Source organism: Marmota flaviventris, chromosome 17 (genome assembly GCF_047511675.1).
Source record: "Marmota flaviventris isolate mMarFla1 chromosome 17, mMarFla1.hap1, whole genome shotgun sequence".
NCBI classification, from domain to species: Eukaryota; Metazoa; Chordata; class Mammalia; order Rodentia; family Sciuridae; genus Marmota; species Marmota flaviventris.
Genome location: NC_092514.1, coordinates 60752619 through 60777551, shown reverse-complemented (window position 1 = coordinate 60777551; position 24933 = coordinate 60752619). Strand labels below are relative to the sequence as shown.

At 54.5% G+C, this 24933-nt stretch overlaps 2 protein-coding genes across 2 annotated transcripts; one reads left to right on the top strand and one right to left on the bottom strand.

The window, feature by feature from the left end:
* Positions 1 to 9299: 9299 nt before the first annotated feature.
* On the bottom strand, positions 9300 to 15712 carry P3h4 (prolyl 3-hydroxylase family member 4 (inactive)). The gene is made up of 8 exons (XM_027947295.2): positions 15194 to 15712; positions 14905 to 15057; positions 14608 to 14779; positions 13500 to 13628; positions 12292 to 12437; positions 11693 to 11776; positions 10036 to 10180; positions 9300 to 9719 (listed from the first exon to the last, which is right to left on the bottom strand). The coding sequence occupies exons 1-8, from the start codon at positions 15668 to 15670 to the stop codon at positions 9697 to 9699; spliced, it is 1329 nt and encodes a 442-aa protein (XP_027803096.1). The 5' UTR covers positions 15671 to 15712; the 3' UTR covers positions 9300 to 9696.
* A 795-nt stretch (positions 15713 to 16507) lies between these two features.
* Fkbp10 (FKBP prolyl isomerase 10) lies at positions 16508 to 23911 on the top strand. Its single transcript, XM_027947231.3, has 10 exons — positions 16508 to 17054; positions 19456 to 19601; positions 19924 to 20113; positions 20226 to 20371; positions 20718 to 20907; positions 21011 to 21156; positions 21631 to 21823; positions 22306 to 22448; positions 22609 to 22772; positions 23082 to 23911. The coding sequence occupies exons 1-10, from the start codon at positions 16543 to 16545 to the stop codon at positions 23265 to 23267; spliced, it is 2016 nt and encodes a 671-aa protein (XP_027803032.3). The 5' UTR covers positions 16508 to 16542; the 3' UTR covers positions 23268 to 23911.
* The last annotated feature ends 1022 nt before the right edge of the window (positions 23912 to 24933 follow it).

The following is a 24933-nucleotide window of genomic DNA, read 5'->3' as shown; positions in this document are numbered from 1 at the left end:
GGGATTTTCTTTCTGCGGTTGATTCATCATTAATGCTGCTGGTAGCTGCACAGTGTGCCAAGAGTCCTACAGGCATTCATTCAACACTTAAGTATTGAGCACCAATTGTATGCTAGGCATGGGGTTAGACCCTGGTAAAATAAATAAAACTGATCCCAACCCTCAGACAGCTCAAAGAGGGATAAATGTAAATAGTCTGTAGGAGGGAAGGAGTGTTGGAGGACTCATTGCTTAGAAAAGGATCCCTCTTCATCCCAGCAGGTCGGGAGGCTAAGGCAGGAGGATCTCAAGTTTAAAGCCAGCCTCAGCAAAAGTGAGGCACTAAGCAATTCGGTGAGATCCTGTCTCTAAGTAAAATACAAAAAAATAGGGCTGGGGATGCGGCTCAGTGGTAAAGTGCCCTTAGTTCAATCCCTGGTACCCCACCAAAAGAAAAAAAAAAGGATCCTACTTCAAAGAAAGCTGTATAGTCCCATGTAAGCACAGAACTGGGGGTATAGCTCAGTTGGTAGAGCACTTGCCTCATATGCCCAAAGCCCTGGGTTCAATTCCAAGCACAAAAACAAACAAACAAACAAAAAAAAACTGACATGTCCAATGTGAGCAGGGAGGATTGGATTAGGTGCAGCAAGCTTGGAAGGAATGATGGCTTATGCTCTCTTCTGAGGTTGTGCTATCCAAGAGGCCTTCCTGGAAGAGGCCAGGAGATGTCCACATCCTGGATCCAGTAGCTATCTCACACACCAGTGCCACTGCCATCCTCCAGCTTACCTCGGTGTCTCTATCCCTGCCTTACCCTGGTCCTAACCACCTGCTTGCCATCCTGCTACACAGTACAGTGGCCAGGTCCACGGCTCAGAGGGAAAGAGGTCACCATCCTAAACTCCTGCTGCTGTCCGGGTCCCACACACCTCCCATCTTCCCAGCCCACCCCTACCCAGAAGCAATAGTAACTTCCCAGCCCCAAGCTAGCTTCACACCCTCCTCTTTCCCCTGACTTCAACAAACAGGTGGTGGGGGGGTGCTGGGTGACTGTAGAGAGGGGTAGAGGAGCCGAGCTGGAATGGGCCAATGGAAATGAGGCTTTGGGGATTTTTGCTTTTTTTTTTTTTTTTTTTTTTGGTAATGGGGATTGAACCAGGGGTGCTTTGCCACTGAGCAACATCCTGGGCCCTTTTTATCTTTTATTTTGAGATAGGATCTCACTAAATTGCTGAGGATCTCTCTAAATTGCCCAGCCTGGCCTTGAATTTGATATCCTCCTGCCTCAGCCTCCTCAGCCTCCTGTGATTACAAGCGAGCACCACCACTCTTGGCAGATGAGGTTTTGGAATAAAGCCTGTGTGTGTGTGTGTGTGTCCCCAGAATCCCCCGGTGCCTGCTTAGCATGGAGCATGTCACAGTACAGTAACCTAAAAGCTAAACTCACAGGCTAGGACTGAGTAGACTCTACCACAGCAGCAGTAAAGATAGATTAAAGTTGTCTCCTCCCAGATCAATTTCCTATTCATTTCCTAAACTCCTACTATGTGCCTACCAGGCACTAAGGACTCATCCATATCTGAGAATACAGAGAATGGTCTTTCTTAGGATCAGCTGTCTGACTGCCGGGCACAGCAGCAGTCAGGGTCTCAGGAGGCTGAGGCAGGGTCTCAAATTCTAAGCCAACCTCACCAATTTAGCAAGATCCTCAGCAACTTAGAGAGACCCTGTCTCAAAATAAAAAGCAAAAAGAATTAGTCTGCTCAGTGGGAAGGTGCCCCTGGATTACATTCTCAATACAAGAAAAGAAAACAAAACAAAAAGAAGGGGATTTGATCTAATGGGGAGAGGAGGTACCCAGAGATAAAGTGTTGCTACCACAGTTTCTCTTGTAGCTTGAACTTGAAGGAAAGACTACAAGGCCATCTTACCCAATCCCCTGCCTCCAAACATTTAAAAGCACGGATTTCTTGCTGGGCACCATTTTGTAATCCCAGTGGCTCAGGAGGCTGAGGCAGAAGGATCACCTCAGCAATTTAGCAGGGCCCTAAGCAATTCAGTGAGACCCTGTCTCTAAATAAAATATAAAAAAAAAGGCTGAGGGTGTGGCTCAATGGTTGAGCACCCCTGGGTTCAATTCCCAGGAAAATTGGGGAGAAGCAGGGATTTCTCTGACAGATCTCCAGAAGAAGAGATTCTCCAACCTCCCTAGTCTCCTTATTCTAACAAGGCTAAGTTCCTTCTGATGTCTAGCTGATGTCTAGCCTTGATTCATATTTCTTCAGTTTAACCATATTTCTCTTGACTGGCAATCAGTAGGAGCACAGTCCTCAGGCCACCAAGAACACATGTGGCTATACTCAAATCTGTGGCTTTCTGGGGCCTTAGAATCAAGAGGAAAAGAACTCCTGGTGCCAGCCTAAGCTGTGGGAGATACCTAAGTAACTGGTAACAAAGTGTCCAAGGAGGGCTGTTGGCTGGGGAAGCACTTTTCTTTTTTGGTGCCAGGGATTAACCCAGGGGTGCTTAACCACTGAGCACCATCCCGAACCCTTTTTTTTTTTTTTTTTGACACAGGGTCTCACTAAGTTGCTTAGGGTGTCTCACTACATTGCTGAGGCTGGCTTTGAACTTGTGATCCTCCTGCCTCAGGTTCCAGAATCACTGGGATTACAGGTGAATAGAACTTTTCCAGAGTAAGCTAAACATCAATCAGCCTGTGTCCAGGACAGCGAGGCCACTTCCTCTGCTTATGTCACTTCCCCTCATTCTCTACCAAGCCTCTGGGCCATATAAGGAGATGGAAGAGTTTCTGTTCTTTATTTGAACGTAATCTTTATGCTGTAAGGCCCCTTCCCCAAACAGAGACAGGCAGAGATTTGGACCTACAGAAGGCACTTAAGCATGCACGCGTGCACACACACATACGCACAAACTCTTCCCTCCTCTTTGGCCTCAGGTGGCCTAAGAGATGGGAACTTCTAGAAAGGAAGACAGGGTGAAGAGCTGGCTTGCCAAACTGCAGGATAATGACGGTGACTTTCATTTACCCAGGGGCCTCTCCCCTGGCTTTGCAGCAGCATCAAGGAGAACTGATAGCGGGCAGTTCTTCCTGGGGTGGGGGCAGACCTGAATTAAAGGCAATACAAAGCTTTAGAGACCATTTGGCATGGCCAGCTCTCACCCCAGGGACAGAAGCATCCTGAGTCCTGACCTTTGAAAAGACCCCACCCTGGCCCTCTCAGTGTTGTGACCCTCCACACAAGGACAAAGCAAGAAGCCTACACAGAATTCAGGTCCCTTCTAAACCACATACTTCTAAACTGCTACCAGGTACTAGGAACCCTTGACTTCTTGCCCTGCCCTGCTTCTAGGCCCACAAGGTCCCTCACCTTGGTCCTTCCTCTCAGAAGCACTTTGATGCACAGGTGATATGTGCACACTTACGACAAAGGAGTGACAAGGACTATTATGGCAGAGGTAGAAGGAAGGACACAGCCTGGACAAGCCAGCAGGAGTATCAATGCATGTGCCTGGGGGCTGGGGAGCATTCTCCCTGAAGCTACCATGGTTTGACAAAGATTGTAAGAATTCTAAGTCCCCCCTGGCCTTTCCCTCATTGTGGAGTTGTACTTGCCGCTGGGATGGCTTATTTAACGGTTGGGTAGCTTGCTTTGGAACTCCTATAGATCTATGGTGTGTGGACTTCCAACTTCCTCCTGCCCCTGCCCACTGACTTGCTTAGGATGAGCTCTTCAGGTCTGGGGAGCTCGATACCTGCTCCAAAGTCAGCTGCTGGAAGGGACCCCATATTGCCTAGAGCTGAGCCAGAGGAGGAAAGCTGGGTAGCTTCTGCCTCTTTTGCTACCATTTGTCCAGGGGAGGAGCCTTGAGGTCCCAGGCTGCCCACAGCCAGTCCTGTGGGCTATGCCCAGCCATGGACGGCTGCTAATTACAGAGGTAGCTCCAGCAACACTTCTCTGGCAAGGCGTGTGGGCCTGGATGGAATGCCAAAAGGAAAACAGGGAGACAAGAAAACAGAGATAGGACAGGCCAGAAATAGTACAGAACAGAGCTCAGTACCAGTGGTGGGGGAGGACGAGGTGAGAGGGGTCAAGACCTCTCCAGGCAACGTCTGTCCCCAGGGTGGCCCCTTACCGGCCCTAAACCACCACCACCACTCTGCCAGCATGCAATTCCAGGACTTACTGGCCCTCTGTGCCCCTCCCCCAACTGTGATTTTTTTTGGGGGGGGAGGGGTGAGCGAGACATTGCCACCTGAGTCACCCTGCTTCCTGCTCCTGGCCTGAGAGACTCCTTACACAGGCTGACACAGCTGGGGCCCCACCCGCCCTGCCAGCCTGCTTGCTCCTCCCTCCCTGCCACAAGCCAGGAGAGATACCTGCCCTGACAAGGCGCCCTTTCCACCAAGGGGAGAGGCTGCCCCTCCCTGGGGCACACGCACACGCGCGTGCACGCGCATACACACACACACACACACACACACACACCACATGCAAGTTTCTCTCCCACCTGTGAAGAGTTTATGAGCAGAGAAGAAAGGGGTGGTCTAAGTGGAGCCCCTTTCCCCTGCACACATGAGGAAACTGAGGCTGGAGCCCAGAGAGAGACTTCTCAAAGTCCACAGGAGCAGATTCCTGGCAGGGCCAGGACTTTAACCTTTGCCTCTGTCCCACTCCCACCCGCCTCTGTTTAGGTCTCTTTCCATGGCAGTGAAGGTGGGGCTCTGTGGGGGAGGAGACCAGCGCTAACTCTTCTCCAGGCTTGATCTTGTCAGCTGAGGCCCGAAGATCTTGGGCTCACTGGCGGACAGACCAAAGGGAGGGTGGCTCCCGGGGGGGCCAACTTGCCCTCCGCAGGATCCAAAGCGGTATCCTAGTCCTCATTTCCTCTAAGCCACTACCAATGGCACCACCCGGAGCCAGAGCAATCAATTAAGCAAAAAGACCCTTCCCCACCCCACCCTCTCAGCCACTGACTCCACTTTAGTGGGAACTGGGGCAGGACTTGGGGGCCCGCCCATCCCACAGTGCCCAGGGAATTGAGAGCCTTAAATATTTCATCAGTACTTCAGCCTCCAGTTGAAGCAGCAGCCAACTTACAGCTCATGGGTAATTTATGGCACCAACAGAGAACCTGGAAGTGGTGGGTGGAGGGGCAGCAAGTATGGGGGATGGGGAGGCCCAGACCAGGCTGTTGATAAGTGTGTTAGAAGCCAGCTGGACCCCAGTATGTGTGAGGTCAGGGGACAGGGCTCAAGACCAGTGATGTTTCCATTTTTGAAGATACTGATGTATTTAAATAATTAAATAAGTAAATAAACAAAATAAGGTTATCAAAATAACTGTGCTAAAGGTTAAGGTCATGTGACCATAGGACAAGCCATTTCTGACTTCAGTCCTGCCCCCATCTCTTGACTGGGTGAATAACCTCATTCAGAGATAACAAAAAAATTTCATGGGAGGTCATCTAGGGCTATGGGGCCCATAAGTGACCCCTACTCCCCACACCTCCCAGGACCTGGGAGAAAAGCCAGACTCCCCATTTAGACTGGGTGAACCTCCCACTTCCAGCCTCTTCCTCCAGGGAGGTCAGGAATGTTTAGCCAAGTGGATAAGGGCACAGGAGATCAGCTTTGGCCATCTCTTATTTTACCCCAGGGATATAACATTGTGCTTTTTTTTCTGAAAAGAAAATGAAAAAGGTGACCCAAAATGGAAAATGTCAAGCTCTCTCCACCTGGGCCTCTTCTTTGCTTAAGACTGTCCTAGTGAGTTCTTCCAGGGTGTGTATGTGGGTGGGGGGGGGGGGGCGGGTAAGCAAGCATCCTCTTCCCCCTTCCTTCAGTTTCCCCACCTGAGTCATGGGCTAGAGAGGTGCTCCCATCCCAAGGGCTGTTTGAGGGGACAGAAGAGATGCTATCCAGGTACCCCGGCGCCAGCTGGGGCCCAGGCAGGTGGTGATTATGGGGTGATGTGTCCATAGGTTGGGCCTGAGATTCAGGCCAGGGCTGGCTCCAGTGGTCTGCCCAGATCCCTAGCACACTTCCATCTAATCCCCAAGTCACCTTGGAACTTGATTATGAAGGGGGTCAGGCAGGGCTTATCCAGCCTAACATAGAAGGAGCCCCAGGCAGGAGATTCAACTAGACTCTGAACCTCAGTTTCCCCATCCATTAAATCAGGACCATCTGCCAAGGGCTGTCCTTAAAGAGAGGTGGCAAAAGAAGGCCTGGATAAAGTCCCCAGAGTGGGAAACTGCGGAGGGTGTGGGTCCTGTGGCCATGAGGACCTCCCCACTCAGCTTAAACTATTGGCCCTAGCACCAATCAGACAAAAACTCTGACAAAAGGGGCCCCTTGTTGCCCACAGGGGAAATCCTCTTCTCCCACAGACGGGGAGCACTAGGGTGAGGCTTCAAGGATTATGTTTTCAGGGGCTGGGGTTGTGGCTCAGTGGTAGAGCACTCGCCTAGCAAGTGGGAGGCCCTGGTTTGATCTTCAGCACCACCTATACATAAATAAATAAACAAACAAACAAATAAAAGTGTTGTGTCCAACTACAACTAAAAAAAATATTTTTTAAAAAAAGAATTATGTTTTCAAATCTAAGAAGGGAATTTCTTCCATTGGAATTTACTGGAATTTTGAGAGAGCCCATGGGACTCTCTCCTCCCCCACCTTCACTCTGAGGATTCAGGAAGTTCCTATCCTTAGTGATCCCAGCAACTCTGTCCCCAGGCCCCCTAACATCAGGCCCACACCCCATAAAGCTGACCATAAGGGTGGAAGGAGCTTCCCCTCAGCCTCCCTCCCTCCCTTCTCCTTCCTCCTTCCTTTTTCTCCTCCTCCTGCCCTTTTCAGACTCCTCACCTCCCTCAGTGAGATGCACACTGGGGGGCTTAGTCCCCACACCTGCAGTCCTCTCCCTGGCCCCAGCAGACAGCCTAAGGGAAGGAGACCAATACCAAGAGCCAGGCCTTCTCTCCATTTAGGGAGAAAAGACCCAAACCCAGCTCAGCCAACCACTTCAGGAACTTTGACAAGTTGCTTCTAGTTCCTCCCCTGGAGAAAGGGGAATTGATACAAGACAGCTTTGAGGCCTGGCACACAGTAGGGGACTCAATACATTGCAGTAGCTATGCTTTCCTTAGGATGGGGTCTTTCTGGGTCAGGGACAACTCTGGGGCGTCTGAGTTGGGCTCTGTTGTGTGAGGTCAGCATCCCAGTGCCCTTTGGCCATCCCAAACCTATTATGGATTCTAGGACTACAGAAGTCCTGGATGGGGTGTCAGGAGGGAGGGGGAGGAGAGAGACAGACTTGGAGGAGGCCAGGAGTCTGGACTGGGTGGGGTTGGGAGGATGGGCTGGAGGGCCCAAGCTGACACTGGCTGGCTCAGTCTCACCGGTTTGGGGAGCTGGCTGGCTGGGGGGTGATGGAGAGACGCTGGCATCAGGGAGGGGTGGGAGGGGCCGGTGGCTGCCTAGGAAAGGGCAGCTGACTAAGGCACATGGGACTAGCTGAAGGCCTGGATGTGAGGTGCCTAGGAAGGGACCAGCCTTCTTCTCCCAGGGGATATCCCCTAACATTATCCACACACACACACTGAATTACCACCACACACTCAGATGCACACTCGAACATGCTGATCAGCACAAGCTGCAGTCGCAGTCCCTAAGACTCTGGAGCCCTTTCCTGGCTCTACTTTCCCATCTCAGGTACCTGAGATAATAACACTGTTCACTGCTTTTTTTTTTTGGTGGTGGTGGTGCTGGGGATTGAACCCATGACCTTGTGCATGCAAGGCAAGCACTCTACCAACCAAGCTATATCCCCAGCCCCACTGCTTGTCTTTCCACTGAAACATAATTCTGACCAGACAGAGAGTGTGACCTGCTTTGTCCAGGGTTGTTTGCCCAGCACCTGCAGCACCTACATAGTAAGTGCCTAATAAATGGGTATTGAATAAATAAATCCCTCAAAACGCACACACACACACACACACACTCATGCACATGCACACTCAAATACCCTGTGTGGAGACACACTCAGTCATCCATGGGATTACCAGGGACGTCCTCAGACATATGCACACCTGAGCCAGACCCCCACATCCATGCATGTACAAACCCAGAGGCCTTCATGCTCTGGCTACAGGCACTTTCAGACCCACGCCCAGCCATCCAGATTCCAAAGCTCCTGCTCACAGCAGCACGCAGCTGCACAGACACGCTGAAACACATCACACAGCCGGCTCCCTGCTCACTTTGGTGCCAGCCCTGGAGGGCAGTCCCTCCCAGAAGCAGAGGCGGGTCCTCACTGGACGCTGACAACGCAGCAGCTTGGAAGGGGTGGGGTGGGCAGGGCCACCCTGCCACCTGGGAGTTGTCGGGAAATGCTCCCACAGCAGACTCACCTATAGCAGGGAGAAGAGAGGAAAAGGGAGGAGGGAGGTGACCAAGCCCTTCACCGGGACCCAGCCCTTGCTCCAGAGACAGAGACTCTGGCCTTCCCACACCCAAGTGGACTAAGGCCTAGGGGAGGGGTTCGGGTGAGATAGTCCTCTTGGGCAGAGGCGGGCAGGACCGGGGCCAGGTCACCTGGCCCATCGGAGGAGAGAGCAAGAGTATGGCAGCAAGAACTCAGCTTCCCAGGGCTGCCTCCACCCTCAGTAGCAATAGGCTTCTGCCACCCTGCCTTCTGGAAATCCAGCAATGTGGAGTCACCTAGCTGGCCTTGGCCTTTTGTCCTCCTGGAGGTGCCCCTACTGTCCTGCTGTGAAGTGGTGATGGGGGAGGGAAGTGACAGTGCTACTGGGTACCCCACACCTCTGGACTCCTGCTCCGCAGAGCCAGTGCAGAGGGCTGTGGTCATCAAGCTATCTTCCTAAGGCTCCTCTGGGAGCTGAGCTGGGGCCTCTACCAGCTGGAGAATGATCAGAGGGCAGGGAAGGGCATGCTGGCTCTGACTCTAGGGAACCTCTGCTGTAAAAATTTAAGGTAAATGTCCTTGGGCCCCCTCCCCACATTGTCCTGTGCCCCAGTAGTGATGCCTAATTAGGAAAACACATCCCTTCTTGGACTGCTGAGATCATCTTCCCAAGGCTTCAGGGAAGCCTGTGTCCTTGCGCCCCCTGGTGGCAGATCTAAGATCATGCGCTGCCACTCACAGAGCCCTGCTGTGCAGAGGACCAGCCAGGGCCACACTGTACCCATCATGTGGATGAGGGGAGATGGGCACACATGGAAGAGAGCTCACAACTCAGCCCCGGGGAGACTGGACCTCAAGGCACTGATATTCATTTAACAATAAAACATTTATTGAGCACCAGCTGTCATGTCACAGAATTCCCAGGACTCCTGGTCCAGTGCTCTTCACAACCCCACTGTCCCTCTGCACCTCGGGCTGAGACTCCAGTCAGAGCCGGCACTTCTCCGGGAGACTGTCCAGGTTGGGGGAGCAGTGGGGAGGAAGAGGGACCTCTGCTGGCCCACCTGCCCACCTGCCCACCTGCAGCACCAGCACCATCTGTGGTCCACAGACAGAAAAGGCGGGATGGAGTCTGCAGACCGTCGCTCACAGGTGGGGCAGGATGGGGGCCTAGTCGGCTGCGTCCATTTTAAGTTTTTAATAAATAGTTCTTGCTGCTGTCCAGGCTCCCTAAACTCTTGAGGGGTGCGGGGTGACCCCCTTCTCATGCCAGTTCAGGCTCTGGCTCTGAAAAGGAAGAGAAAAATTGGGGTTAGCCCTGCCCACTTCCAGCGGGTGCCAGGTTCCATCCTTAGGAGCCTTAACCACCCAGGTAGGACTGAGCCACCCCAGGAACAGGTCTCAGCTTGTCCCCACTCTAGGACAGGGGTTGCCAATAGGCTGGAAGCCCCTGAGGCAGGTGTATCCTGGTACCCACACATTCCATTGGCTCCGTAATGCAGTGGATAGGTACATGTGCCCCCCATCTCCACCCTAAACTGTATCCCCCACCCTGTATTCCCAAACTGTATCCCCACCCTCTCCACTAGGACCCAGCACTGACCAGCCTCAGCCTCATCACCCTTGGCATCTGGCTCCTGCCACCAGTCAGCATAGAGGCCCTCCTCGTAGTCACCTTCCCCCTCAAACTCAGCGTCAGATGGGGGTTCCTTGGGTTCCGGGGTCACTTCTGTCTCCTCCAATTCCATCTAGAGAAACCCAGGGTTAGGAGAGGAGCTGGTTCACAGCAGGCCCAAGCCCAGATGGACTCCCGGTCTCTGGGAACCTCCCTCCCCATCTCTCCATGAGCCTCCATCCCCCAGTGTCAAGATCTAACACAAGGGGCTGGGGCTGGGGTTCAGCAGTAGAGCGCTCGCCTAGCACGTGTGGGGCCTGGGTTCCATCCTCAGCACCACATAAAATAAATAAAATAAAGGTATTGTGTCCAACTACAACTAAAAAATAATTAAAAAAAAAAAAAAAAAAAGACCTAACACAAGAAGGATGTAAGGGTCCTTCCATGTGAGTCCAATTCCCAATCTGCCCTTCCTTGAGCATATGCACAGGGCCTCACCCATAGAGAATCAGTGTCCATCAGCATCCCCCTCATCTCAACTCCTCCTTTAACCAGAGCCACCCTGGCAAGTTTGTTGCAGTCCACACAGAGTGTTTGCTTGCGCTGTTGTCCTGCCAGGAACACCTTTGCTCTCCTGGCCTGGGTAGCTGCTCTAAAACCAGACGTCAGCTCCAGGTGAAGCCCTGGTTGATGACCCTGACTGGACTGGGAGCCTCCTCTGGTGCCCCATGCAGATCTCTCCAACAGCAGTTTGTGCTCCCCCAAGAGATCACTTGGAGAAGGGATTGTGCCTTTCATCAACTTACCCCAGCCCCAAGCCTAATGTCTAGCAAACAGCAGGTCACAAGTGATCCAAGTGGCTACCATTCATGAGCACTTACTATGTGCAGGCTCTGTATTAAGAGTTTTACAGACTTGATCTCATTTAATTTCACAACAAAATGTAAAGGGTATTGTTCTCCCCATTCAATGGATGAAGAAAGAGAAGTATGAAGGTTACCTAAGACCTGCTGGAGGCCACCCAACTAGGAACCAGGTCTGACTAGCACCTAAGACAGTGTAGACCAAGCCCTGAACCCACTGCAGGCACGTATACGAAGGAGAGATGAATAAACTAGCACTGGAGCAAGACCTCAGAGAAGGTCAGGCTGCCAGACCGTCATTCTGAATCAATGTAATGCACTGTGGCTCCTCCTTCCTGGCATCCAGCATTCACTGGGTCATTCAGACTCAGTCACTGAACACCAGCCCCGGGCCAGGCACAGTGGCAGAGTCAGGAATAATAATCTGGTCCCCTGTCCTGGCACACACTCCTCAGGAGACTGGCTGGAGGAGAGAGCCAAGGAGGAGATGAACCAGGGCTGTAAATAACTCCAGATCCAGGCCATGTGACCAGGAAGGTCAGAGTAGGTAGTGCAAGCCCAGAAGAGAGCCAGGACATGCAACAAGGGCTTCCAGGCTGGGATAGGTGTAGAAGGGACAATGGGAACACAGAGGTGGGGAGAAAAAAGAGTACAGAGAAGAGACAAGCTAACTTCTCCTGCTTTGTGACAGCAGGGACTGAGCTCTGTCACATACAGTGGCTCCAGGAAAAGGCCCAGGGTGTCCCTGTCACGGCCCAGCCTGGAGGGGAGGAGCCACTCACCTCGTCATCTGACTGCAGGTACATGCGTGTGAACTCCAGCAGCTCCCGCAGCTCGGCCGTCTGGTTGTGGTATAGTATGGCCTCCTGGGAAAAGGAAGGGGCAAAGGGGGACTTGGAGGCATGGAGACAGGCCTCCCAGGATCTGGGCCCACTGGCCTTTTTCTAGCTCAAGGATCAGGGAACATAACCTAATTTGGAGTGCTGGGTTGAGAAGGATTCTGAGGCTCCCAGAGGAAGCGTGCCTAAAGCCATGAGCAGTGTCTGCCACTGGCGAAGAAAGCAGGAGTGGCACCACATGCCCCACGTTTGCCAGCCTTGCCCTAGATTACAGGGTTTTCTCAGTTGGCTCAGGCAAGGTGTCCCTGAGGAGGAAGGCCAAAGGTCTCCAGTGAGGGCGACAAAGATGGAAGAGAGCAAGCAGCTATGGTCACGTGATTTCACCCCTCCCACATCCTGGGCATGGTACCACCCTCCAGTTTGCAGGGGAGGCAGCAGATTTAGAAAGGGTCAGTGATATTCCGAGGACCACCCGGCCACAGTCCATCACATTGCAAAACTGCATGTGCGCACGGGGAGTGCTTCGGGAAAGCGGTGCCCACCTCCCGGGGCTGGAAGTCCTCCTCTTCCAGGCCCCAGCGTGCCCGGTGGAAGCGGTAATACACCAGGTTCTGCTGCATGACACTGTCCTTGGGGTCAAAGAGCATGTAGCTGGCGGCGCTTCGGGCAGCCTGGCGCACATCATTCACTGCAGGCAGAACAGTAAGGAGTGGCCAGCCCACCTAGGCCACCCCACACCCTCTCCCAATTCATCTGCTCCCCAGATGCCCGCCACAGTGCCTGTTGGGCTCCTCACCCCACCTAATGATAATGCAAACTAGCATGTACTGGGTGCTTCCTGAGTGCCAGGTCCCACGGGACTCATATAAGCCTCATTCCCATTTTACACACAAGAAGTCTGAGGCACAAAGGAGCTGAATGATGACACTGGGAACTAGAGGCCCTCAACCTTTCTTCTGTCTGCCCACAGGAAAGCTCTCCAGGCACCTTGGTCCCGAGCCCCTCTGTTCTGCCCCATCTCTGAAGCTTGTCTTCTCCATGTTGCAGGAACCCAGGGCTGTCCATATAGCCCCAGGTGATGGCGGGATTTCTCTCCAGAGAGAAGAGCCACCAAGTCCTGGTACTGTTTTCTATTAGTTATGAATCTAATAGCCCCATGCTTTCTATGAGCTTCCATTTCTTCATCTGAAAAGTGGGTTTAGTAATGCCAACTGCACGGGATTGGTGAGAGGACCAAGTGCAATGAGGGCTTTACCAAGTGCCCAGTGCTTAGTATTGTTTGGCTACCTAGTCAAGATCCTAAGGGCTCTCTAATTGTTCCCCATGGCTGCCTTCTATTCCCACTTAAAACCTCACCTACCCTAGACCCTCAGGTTCTTTCCCCAACTCTCACCACCCCCAGCCTTTCCTCCTTATCATCCAGGTTTCTTCCCCCGCCCCCCCCCTTTGGTACCAGAGATTGAACTCTGGGGTACTCAACTGCTGAGCCACATCCCCAGCCCTATTTTGTATTTTATTTAGAGACAGGGTCTCAATGAGTTGCTTAGTGCCTTGCTTTTGCTGAGGTTGGCTTTGAAATCACGATCCTCCTGCCTTAGCCTCCCAAGCTGCTGGAATTACAGGTGTGCGACACCTCACCCGGCTCCTCAACCAGGTTTTCAATTGCTGGGTAGCTCCCCACGACTCCAGGAGGCCCCCCAATGCTATCTACACCCCTCCCTCCCCTGCCCAGCCCACCCAGCAGGCTCACATTTGTAGTAGGCAAACTGCAGGTAGTGATACATGGTGGCCACGAACTTTTCCACGAAGTAGCCGCCCACGTTGGGGGTCAAATTGGTTTCACAATCCACCTTGCACTGCAGGGACTCTGCAAAGAGATCTGGGGGTGGAGGCAGCAGTGAGGAACTAGGGTAAGCAGCTACATCCCACTGGTGGGGAAGACTCCAGACCCCAGCTCTGCCTACTGAGCCTGTTTCTCTCTCCAAAGAATGCCCTGTTGCTGCAATCACATGAAATAATGAACTGGTGAAATGCCTGGCGTACAGCAGGAGTCCAGACTGGGGACTACTTACTACTCTCACCTCAAATCCCACCCCAAGCCAGAGGGAGTTCTGGGAGAATGGCAGGTGAGGTTGGAGACAGGACTGAAGCCCACACACAGAAGCTAACAACAATCTTATCCTCCTGTTTGAGGGAACTCAGGGTTAGGGATCCAGAAACTAGGTGTGATTTCTCACCACAATTGCTTTTTGCACACACCTGCTGGGCATCTACTGAGCATCTTCCAGTCTGCATTGCCCTCTCCTTGGAAGGCCTGTGTACCCAACCTTCCCAGACCCTTCTGGGATGTCACTGCATCTCTGTACCCATACCTAGCACCTTGGACACACCTGGATAAGCCCTCTGCACCCAGCATCTCTCTCAGCAGATTGAAAGCTTCTGAGGGCTGAGCAAATGTCTTATTCTGGTTCAGCCCATGAGCCTTTTCTTTATTTTTTTCCTTCTTTTTTTTTTTTTTTTTTTTTTTTACCACAAAGCTACATCCCTACCCCCAGCTGGGTGTTTAATCACTGAGCCACATCCCCAGCCCTTTTTATTTTTTATTTGACAGGGTCGTCCTAAATTGCTTAGAGCCTCCCCAAGTTGCTGAGGCTGGTCTCGAACTTACAATCTTCCTGCCTAGGCCTCCTAGCAATGGCATTACAGGTGTGTGGCCATCACATCCAGCTACCCTGAGCACTTTAATAGCTGCTCCAAAAATGTGCATCTAATGCTCATTGGTGTTAAGGGATCTTAGGCTTCTGGAAAGCAGCGCACGTGGTGCCAGGGATGCCCACAGCCATCTGGGTGGGGGATACCTGCTATGGCTGGGTAGAAGTCTTTGAAGTCCACCTGCTCCTGGGCTCCCTCACAGCCAGCCAGACACCGGGCAAAGACGGCCAGGTATTCGGCCAAGGCCCGCTCCATGTCCTCGGTGCTGCTGCGGAAGTCCCCGCTGTTGTAGAGCTTCACAGCCCGGAGGAACACCGCCTGGGGGGAGAGTGCCAGGGAGAGTCAGGGGAACCCGACATCTCCTTTCCTTCCTCTACACGCTCTACTAGTGGTGCGAGGGTGCAGCGAGGAGCGTCAATCCTCCCGCTGCCCCTCCAGCCCACCTCGTAGGGCTGGGCCTCTAGGTCCGTAAGGGACTCATCAGCGACGTCCAGCATCCCCCGGTAGTAGCTGAGATACTTGGCGGTCAGCTCGTGCTTCGGGTTCCTCTGGAGGAAGGTGTAGGCCGCGGCGACGGCCTTCTCCAGCCGGTTAGCCTGGTGGGGGCGTGAAGAACAGCGGGTGAGTGGGGCCCGAGCCCGCAGCCCAGGGAGAGGTCAGGCTCCTGCGAGCAGCCAAGAAACTCGACGCCGAATCGGGGACGCTCCTTGGGCGGGCTGGGCGGACGCCCACCTTGAAGAGCGCATAATGCAGGTACTGGTAGGGCAGGCGGCTCTGGAAGTCGCGCAGCAGCTGGCGAGGTGGGTAGGGCACCTGGAAGGCGGGCAGCGTCCGCTTGCAGCGCCGCAGACAGGCGGCCCGTTCCAGGACGTGGCCGAAGAGCCGCAGCTCGCTCGCCCAGTCTTCGCCGCCGCCATCGGGGCCCGACGCGGGCCAGGGCTGCGAGGCGGCGGGCGACGCCGGACCGCTGCAGTTGGCGTGGCAGAAGGCCTCGCTGTCGCGCAGCAGCCGGTGCAGCCGCAGCGCCGCCTCCAGGTAGCGCGCGCTCTCGCGCCAACTCTCACCCTCGTACTGCTCCAGAGCGTGGCCGTAGGCCGCGGCCAGCGGCATCAGGTCCTCCGGCGGGAAGCCCCGGAAGCTGTACTTCTCGTACTGAGCCCCGGCGCTGCCCAGCAGCAGCCACAGCAGCGCCCTCGCCGCCCAAGCCATGCCCCCGCCGCGCCCGGGCTCCCCGAGCAGAGAGGGCCTGGCCCCGCGGGCAGCTGGATGGGCCAGGACCCCGCCGCGTGCCTGCTGGGTCTTAGCGCCCCGCATCCACAGGAGGAAGGCGGGGAAGGGCGGGGTCGCGGCCCCCTTCTTTTTCGAAGGGTCCAATAGTGTCCCGAGTGCGCTACGTTGGCCCGACCTCCTACCCATGTAGGTCTTCCCTTGGTAGATGGGGTGCTGATGGGTAGGCGTGCGCTTCGCGCTGGAGATGGGAGCTCAAAAGCCCTTCTCCTCCCTCCCACAACGCCCCCACCTTAAGATCTAGAAGCGGAGGGAGGTGCCACCTATACCCCCTACTCTGCCCAGGCTCAGTGCAAGCCCAGGAACCCGGTCTTCCCTTCCAGGGCCCCTTCTGCACCCTCCAAGTGTTCTCATCCCCTCACCCCCTCCCGGGTAGGGAGTCACACACCCGCTTTACCCTTCGCACCTTCCACGGCTACCACCGAACACTCGATCGAGCTCCATCCCGTGCGACAAAATCCTTACAGTCTAACTTTTTTAGGACAAAACTGCTTTTCAGAGAAGCCTCCCTTAGAGGACGGCTGGAGTGGGGGAAACACTGAAATGCCCCCCAGAATCCGGCCCTCTCCACCCACCCAGAGGGCCCTTAATTTGAGGGTGTCAGCGAAAGAAGTGAGGAATTTCTCGGTCCGGCTTTAGGACCCAGGAGCTCTGGAAAAAAGTCTGAACTTTTCTTTTTCTTCTACTTTTTTTTTTTTTTTTTTTTTTTTTTTTTTTTTTTGAGGCCACTCAGACTTCTCATCTTTCCCCGAACCTCCTTCCCGGCCAGGCCCGAGTCTCTGCTCAGAGTGGAGATGGGAGGAGGAGGATCCGGAGTTCCTGTGGCGGATTCCTGGGACTCTAAACTCTCAGCTTTGCCCCCTCCTCCTATCCCACGGCCATCGCCACCCCGCCCGGCCAGCTCAGTCTCCCCAGCCCCCATTCCACGTGGACCAGCCAGGGCGGGGGTGGGGAAGGACGGAAGGGGGGGAGCCAGCCCTCGGAGGGGGTGGAAGGAGGTTGGCGGCTGCAGTTCCTTCGTTCCCTCATTCGCCCTCACTGCCCGCTGGCCTTGCTGGAGCACCATGTTCCCTGCGGGATCCCCCAGCCACACCTTCCGCCGGCTCTCCCTGCTGCAATTGCTGCTGCTGCTGCAGGTCTTGGGGAGGGGGCTGGGCCGCGCCAGCCCGGCCGGGGGCCCCCTGGAAGATGTGGTCATCGAGAGGTACCACGTTCCCAGGTCCTGTCCCCGGGAGGTGCAGATGGGGGATTTTGTACGTTACCACTACAATGGCACTTTCGAGGACGGCAAGAAGTTTGACTCGAGGTAAAGGGGTGGGTGTCCCAGGTTCATCATGCCTTTCCTGAACCCCGGCGCCTGGGACCTGGGGTTTCCTTGCTTCCCCTTTCAAGCTCGCAATCTGGGCCTTCACTTTATGATCCCCCAAGCCCAAACAGCGGGGGTGGGGGCGGGGGTCCCAGATATCCATCTCCTCAAAAACAAGCCCTGCCTCAAATTCTAAGCCTTCACCTTTACCCCAGGTCTTTTCACCCAAGTTCTCCAAGTCCCCCAAAGTATTTGATGATCAAAGGTGAAAGGCTCCATTTACCTGCCGTTGATGAGGGGGTGCTCTGGTCTGCAATGTTGGGGGAAGGGAATGGCTGGAGGAGTATGTGAACCCTCCTGTGGTCTCTCAGAAGGGGACCCCCCTGTCTTTCCTCCTACCCAGGCCCCTATCTTGTTCCACACCCAGTTTTCTTTGCTTTTGTGGTTAGAGAAGAGGCAGTAAACCTTTTTATTTGGAGGATGGAGGTCTTCAACAGCTGGGGTGGGGATAAAGCCAGGTGGGCATCAAAATAAGGCAGTAGGATGGTTCTGGGAGGAGGGCATAGCTAGGTGCCATGGTCTGTTCTGTCCACGTGTCACACAGTCAGACATGCTATCCTGGGCATCTTGGAGGGTTTTCTTGTCTCTCTGGACATCCTGGAACCTGAACCCCCACCTCCTCCATTTTACCTCTACCAGGCCAGTGCTATCACCCATCTTGCCAGTCTTAGGGCTTGAACACAGACTTCTGGTATGACCCAGGCCTTCCCAAAGTCCACTTTGGGTGGGGGAGGGGGTGTTAGGGCAGGCTGTGTGCCAGCCTCCAGGGTAAACCCTAGGTCCCATCACACACAATGCCCCACACCACAAAGAAGTCACCCCTTTTCCAAAACATACACTAGGCCACGAAGTATTAGTGACCTTGATCTTGGAGGCAGGCAGTATATTGGGCAAAAACTTAAGACCCTAGTTCAAATATAGGCCACAGTGTTGGATAAGGAATTTTGTCTTTTAAAGCTTCAGTTCTGAATGGACATAAGAATAGTGTCTCCTTCCTAAGGCTAATGATCAGACCAGATGGTGACAGTGGACTTCTCATAGTACCTATAGTCCTTATGACTTCAATACATATTAGCAGCCAGGTACCATGGTGCCCACCTGTAATCCTAGCAATTTGGGAGGCTAAGGCAGGAAGATCTCAAGTTCAAGACTAGTCTCAGCAACTTAGCGAGACTCTCAGCAACTTACGCAAGACCCTGTGTCAACTAAAAAAAACAAAATGAACTAGGGATGTGGCACAATGGTAAAGCACCCCAGTTCAATCCCCAGTACCAAAAAAAAAAAAAAAAACCACACCAAACATATTAGTCTTAACTCTGTGGGAAACCACACGCCCTGAAGCTGTTTAACTTATAGACATTTTGTGCAGAGCTTGAACCTTCATTTCAGCATTGTGAAGGAAACAGACCAGAGTAAAACCTACTCAGAGGACAAAGCCAGGTGTAGGCACAGCACTGAGCCCTGGACATCTAGGAGTTGGGGAAGGACTGGGAGTTGGGGGCTGCCCTCTCTGGTGAACTCTGGGAGCCTGGCTAGGGCCTAATTCATAAGTGTTGAGTTTAGAAACCTTTCTTTCTCTTTCTTTCTCCTTCTCCTCTCTTTCCTCCTCCTCTCTCTCCTCTTCCTTTTGTTTGAACTGGGAATTGAACCTAGGGGTGCTCCCACTGAGCTCATCCCTAACACTATTTTTGTTTGTTTCTTTCTTTTTGGAGGCAGAGTCTCCCTAAATTCCCCAGGTTAGCCTTGACCTTTTGAGCCTTCCATCTCAGAGGATCACAAGTACAAGGCCAGGCTCAGCAATTTAGCAAGACCCTAAGCAACTTAATGAGACCCTGTCTCAAAATAAAATATAAAAAAAGGCTGGGGATTTGGCTCAAAGCACCCCTGAATTTGATTCCAAATTACGCCCCCCACACCAAAAGAAAGAAAGAAAAGTGAAAATAATAATATCTGTCTCATAGAACAAAACTTCAATAAGATAGTGAATAAAAAGGGCCAAGCATTTAATCTGGCATATAGCAAGAGCTCAATAAATGCTCTGCCCTCCATACTGTGCTCACCACTCTGTTACTGTCAGCAAGCAGAAGCTGCAGGCGGGCCTGTACACTGCTCGCCACCCCGGGGAATAAAAGGCCCTGGCTTCCTCAGGTACTTCCTAGGTGGCAGCCTAGGAGGACGACCTGGAGAGGCCGTGTGTGAGGAGCATGTGTGCATCTACCCTGTGTATGGGGAGGGGACATCATGCATGGGGTATGCACCTCTGCTCATGTATGGGACCATGTGCCCTCACCTGTGCACACCTGAGGTCACTAACTCCTATGTGTCCCCTCCCTCCCCCCAGCTATGACCGCAGCACCCTGGTAGCCATCGTGGTGGGTGTGGGGCGCCTCATCACTGGCATGGACCGGGGCCTCATGGGCATGTGTGTCAACGAGCGGCGACGGCTCATCGTGCCCCCCCACCTGGGCTACGGCAGCATCGGTGTGGGTGAGGAAGCTGGGCACAGGCATGGGGAAGGGGAGGCCAAGAGGCAGAATCAGAGACCCCAGGGTCAGAAATCTGAAGTTCAGCTAGGGAGTGGCTTGGCCAAGGTCACACTGTACAGAGTCTGCACAGTGGAGGCTCTGTCCAGAGTTTCCATCAGTGCCTCTGGGAAGACAGGAGAGGGAAACTGGGACCCTGGGCAGGACACAGCTTGGCTGGGATGGAGGGAATCTGCGGCCAGGGGAGGCACAGCTAGACCCTCAGACCTGCACCCCCATCCCACCCCGGGCTGCCGCAACTAGGCTCCTTCTGCTTTGCCCCACAGCGGGGCTAATTCCCCCAGACGCCACCCTGTACTTCGATGTGGTCCTACTGGACGTGTGGAATAAGGCAGACACCGTCCAGGTGAGCATCTTGCTTCGCCCGCCTCACTGCCCCCGCATGGTGCAGGACACCGACTTTGTCCGCTACCACTACAATGGCACTCTGCTGGATGGCACCACCTTCGACACCAGGTAGGGGCCAGAAGGGGACCCTGAGGCATCAGAGACTATGGCCGGAGCGAAGGAGCCCAGGCCCATCCTCCTCTCACCTCCAGCAGCGCAACCTCTACCTAATTCTCCACAGCTACAGCAGGGGCGGTACTTATGACACCTACGTCGGCTCTGGTTGGCTGATCAAGGGCATGGACCAAGGGCTGCTGGGCATGTGTCCTGGTGAGAGAAGGAAGATCATCATCCCTCCATTCCTGGCCTATGGCGAGAAAGGCTACGGTAAGGGCAGAGAGGGGCTTGTGAGAATTCTCCAGAAGAAGGAAAACCAGGGCTCCACGTACAGTTGTTCAGGTTACGTACTATAGTACACCAGGGCATCCAGCCAAGGAGGAAAGTAGGGAAGAGATCTAGCCCTTGGTGATGGTTCTACTAAGAAGGCCTGCTTTATTCTGGTTCACAAAATCGATGGTGGCTTTGGGGAAAACACAACTCAGGTCTCATAAAAAGAACAAGAAACAGCCATAGATGGAAGAGAAGGGGTCAGGAAAGCATGGCGCCCACTTAGGCCTTCCTGAGCCTCAGTTGGCTGCCGACTTGTATGGTTCAAGTCCTATCCCCTCCCCAGGGACTGTGATCCCCCCGCAGGCTTCCCTGGTCTTCCATGTCCTACTGATCGATGTCCACAACCCAAAGGACACCGTCCAGCTAGAGACGCTGGAGTTACCCCCTGGCTGTGTCCGGAGAGCCAAGGCGGGGGACTTCATGCGGTACCACTACAACGGCTCCCTGATGGACGGCACCCTCTTTGATTCCAGGTCAGGGAGGATCTGAGGAGAGAGGTGGGGGCTGAGAGGTCCCCTGTAAGGGGTCGGGGGTCCCTTTGACTCCCTCCCTGCCCCTCCCTGCCTTCTATTGCAGCTACTCCCGCAACCACACCTACAATACCTATATCGGGCAGGGTTACATCATCCCCGGGATGGACCAGGGGCTGCAGGGCGTGTGCATAGGGGAGCGCCGGAGGATCACCGTCCCCCCACACCTCGCCTATGGGGAGAATGGGACTGGTAAGGTTATTCCCGAGGCACCTCCTCCACTGCTCCCAACTCTTCTCCCTAAGCCTCTGTTCCACCCCTCGTCACAGAAACACATTTATTTATGGCTGATCACCAGATTCCATCCACTTCCTCCAGACACTCCCCACTACCCCCTCTTATAATGAAAAGCACAGCCAACTCCCAAGTTTGGGGTCAGAGGGTGGCTTTATGAAAGAACAGACCCAGCAGAGCCCCAGGAAGCACAGAGGCCTGGATTGGAGGCCCAGTTGTGGAAATGGGCCTAATCATAATGATTCAGAGGGTTAAGTTACAGGGAGTTTGCAAAGCCACAAGGGGAAAAGGGCTTTCCTCCCCTGTCCCTGCCCCTCACCCCAACACCCAAGAGCAACATATAGGAAGCATCAGGATGGACCCCCGCTGACTCCCCAGGGAGGGAGCCCCCATGGAGATGGCGAGCTGACCCCCTCCCCCATCTGGCCTCAGGAGACAAGATCCCTGGCTCCGCTGTGCTCATCTTCGACGTGCACGTAATTGACTTCCACAACCCTGCCGATCCAGTGGAAATCAAGACGCTGTCCCGGCCCCCTGAGAGCTGCAATGAGACCTCAAAGCTTGGGGACTTTATTCGCTACCACTACAACTGCTCTCTGCTGGATGGCACCAGGCTCTTCTCCTCGTGGGTCCGGGGCAGGGCCAGGGCTGGGCTGGTGGGTGGGCGCAGGCGCGGGCAGTGCTCAAGCAGCACCCCTGACTCCAGCTCCTCGTTCTCGGTCATGGCGTCTCTTGCTTCCTTCAGTGAGCGTCAACAGCCGAGGGCCATGAGATTGTTTTACTTTCTTTATTATCATTTTTGGTACTGGGGGTTGAACCCAGGGCCTTTCGCATGCTGGTAAGCTATTGAGGCCCACCCTGTGGAAGATGAGATTTGTTACTCCCCAGGGGAAGGGCCCATGAGGCTGGCAGGAGGGCAGGGGAAACTGAAGGGGGAGCCCTCTGGGCTGTCCTAGGGCCCGTGGGGACCCTGTACTGGGCTGTTGGGTGGGCACCAGGAGCCACTCTGGAATCGAGGGCTTGTCCTGGGCCCACTTTGGGGAAAGTGGAGTGCAAACTGGCAGGGGACAAGGACCGATGCTAATCTGGGAATCTACTTTCCCCTAGCCATGACTTTGGGGCCCCCCAGGAGGCCACACTGGGGGCCAACAAGGTGATCGAGGGTCTGGACACAGGCCTGCAGGGCATGTGTGTAGGAGAGAGGCGGCAGCTGGTTGTGCCTCCGCACCTGGCACACGGAGAGAGCGGAGGTGAGGGGCCGAGGCCTGGGTCCTGTCTCCAGCCTCTGTGGCTGGTGGGAGGGTCAGGGACGCTTTCCTCCCATGCCCTGCTTTCCAGTTCCCAAGAAGGGAAACTGAGTCTGGCCTGGCCTCAATGGGACCTTTCTCCGCTCCCCTCTCCCCCCTCCAGCCCGGGGGGTTCCTGGCAGCGCTGTGTTGCTGTTTGAGGTGGAGCTAGTGTCCCGGGAGGACGGGCTGCCCACGGGCTACCTGTTTGTGTGGCACAAGGACCCTCCCGCCAGCCTGTTTGAAGATATGGACCTCAACAAAGATGGAGAGGTCCCCCCAGAGGAGGTGGGTCAGGAGCTCAGTCACACCCATGGTGCATCTAGTGCCGACCCAGTGCTCACCTGCCCCTCCCCCAGGCACCTGCTGTCCCCGGCTGAGCCACTCACCTGTGCTTCCTTGCCTGTTGCCCCATCTGGCAGTCATGGACTGTCCCCCAGGCTGTACTCCAGCCCCTCTCCTCTCCTGGGCCTTAGTGAATTGGGGAGGGGACAGGGCAGCCTGGGAGGAAGGAGACAGCATTGGCTGTCCTCCCTGCCCAAGGCCATCCACAGCTCTCCATGACCTCACTCCTCCTGTGGCTCTCCCCTCCCCCAGTTCTCCTCCTTCATCAAGGCTCAAGTGAATGAAGGCAAAGGCCGCCTCATGCCTGGGCAGGACCCTGAGAAAACCATAGGGGACATGTTCCAGAATCAGGACCGCAACCAGGATGGCAAGATCACGGCTGAGGAACTCAAGCTGAAGTCGGATGAAGACCAGGAGCGGGTCCATGAGGAGCTCTGAAGGGCAGGGAGCCCGGGCCTGGCCTCAGACACAAAGGCCCCTGCGGGGGGACAGTGGCAGAGGGACTGGCCTGCCCACGGTCCCCTCCTTCAACTGGGATGACTCTGGGAGCCACTGAAGGGGTGTGGGACGAGCCCACTCTGCTCTGCCACCGACCCCAGGTTAAAATCCACAGTTCAGACCTTTATACCATTTTTCTCTTCCAGCCCCAACCCGCCTCCTTAAGACTTTGGGTTACAAAGCCAGTTTGGGGACAGAGGTTGGCTAGACCCTTGCTGGACCCCATCCACGCCTCCTGTTGCAGTGCTGGACTCTTAGCAAGGCTGAGCTCCTCAGACTTGCCCTTGATTTTCTTCCCCTCACCATCCCACCCCCATTCCTTTGTCACGGCAGCTCCCCAGGAGCATGGGTCAGCTGGGGGGTGGGGCTCTGCAGCCTCCTCCATTCTGACTGCTCCTCAGGGCAGCCCTGCCACCTGCTCCTCTCTCTTCTCCAAGGAGCCAGGGGCCAGGGCCGGGCTTTGTGCAGCCTTTCATTCCCAAGGGTGGCTCCTTTCTCAAAGAAACTGAAGAAAAGGCAGGTTATGCGGGGAAACCTGCTTAAAGGGTCTTTAGGGCTGTGGAAGTCTTTGTGTCTGGTGCTAATTCGGGACTGAGGGGTGGGAGGGAGTGGGCACAGCTCTGCACATTCAAAAGGCCAACCTGGCGCCTTGATCCCTTTTTCCTTTGTGTCAAATAAAAGGTAAAACCATGCCTTAGGAGATGGTCTTTCCATGTCCTGTGGGGAGAAGACTTTTGACCCAAAGATGGGGCAGAAAGAAGAATCAAACCCGGCTGTTGCCTTGGCCTCGCTGGCTCCAGACAGCGCCCCTATGCGGGGCTCCCCACTCCCAGAGGGTTCCCCCCTCCCCAGGCCTAACTGGGGGGCCTCGCCATGGAAAGGGAGCCCCGGGCCACTGAGGGTGGATGTTCAGAGAGGAGAGGGGCCTGCAGGGGAGGTATGGAGAGATGATCTGTCACCTCATTGTCCCAGTTGAGTGGAAAAGACAGTCCCTGATCTCAAATAACCAGCAGACCTTGAGGACTCAACTGAACCACACGAACTGGGTTACTTTTCTGCATAATTTCCCATACTGTGATATTCCCACCGCTCCCTGGTTCTGGCCAACGGCCATTACCACCTGCCCATCCTCCTCCCTCTTGCCAGAGGAAAGGGAATTGAGTTCAGATCTCCACAGGGTCTTGGAGAGAGTTGCTTCAGCTGCCAGCCAGGCCATCTGCCCTCACTCACCTGCCTGGATTCTGCCTGGTGTGATGGAGATGACCCAAGCCTTCTGAGAACAGGGTGGGGCTTGCGAGAGAAAATTGACAGGACCAGACTCACCTGCCACAGTGCCCCCACAGGCACCAACCTCTTGCCAAGTGCTATGGTTCTAGAATGTCTCCCACAAAATACCAATGTGTTAAAGGTTTGGTCCCCAGCCCCTAGTGCCTCTAGGAGGTGGTGGAGCCTATGGAAAGTGCTAGGTCATTGGAAGTGTGCCTTTGAAGGGGACTTTAGGACATGGTCTTTCATATACCACCATTCACATGAGGTGAATGGGCCTTCTTTATATGCATTCCCACCATGATGTGCTGTGCCACCACAGACCCAAAGCAATGGGGCC

What these genes read in the sequence shown, in the direction of transcription:
- Fkbp10 (XM_027947231.3), top strand. Translation starts at nt 16,543, where the DNA reads ATGGGAGGAGGAGGATCCGGAGTTCCTGTGGCGGATTCCTGGGACTCT. An exon ending in CTACGGCAGCATCGGTGTGG is followed by an intron (nt 19,602 to 19,923) that starts GTGAGGAAGCTG and finishes TTTGCCCCACAG; the next exon opens with CGGGGCTAATTCCCCCAGAC. An exon ending in GGCACCCTCTTTGATTCCAG is followed by an intron (nt 20,908 to 21,010) that starts GTCAGGGAGGAT and finishes CTTCTATTGCAG; the next exon opens with CTACTCCCGCAACCACACCT.
- P3h4 (XM_027947295.2), bottom strand. Translation starts at nt 15,670, where the DNA reads ATGGCTTGGGCGGCGAGGGCGCTGCTGTGGCTGCTGCTGGGCAGCGCC. An exon ending in CTTCTACCCAGCCATAGCAG is followed by an intron (nt 13,629 to 14,607) that starts GTATCCCCCACC and finishes CTCCACCCCCAG; the next exon opens with ATCTCTTTGCAGAGTCCCTG. An exon ending in GCAGTTTGCCTACTACAAAT is followed by an intron (nt 12,438 to 13,499) that starts GTGAGCCTGCTG and finishes TTCTGCCTGCAG; the next exon opens with TGAATGATGTGCGCCAGGCT.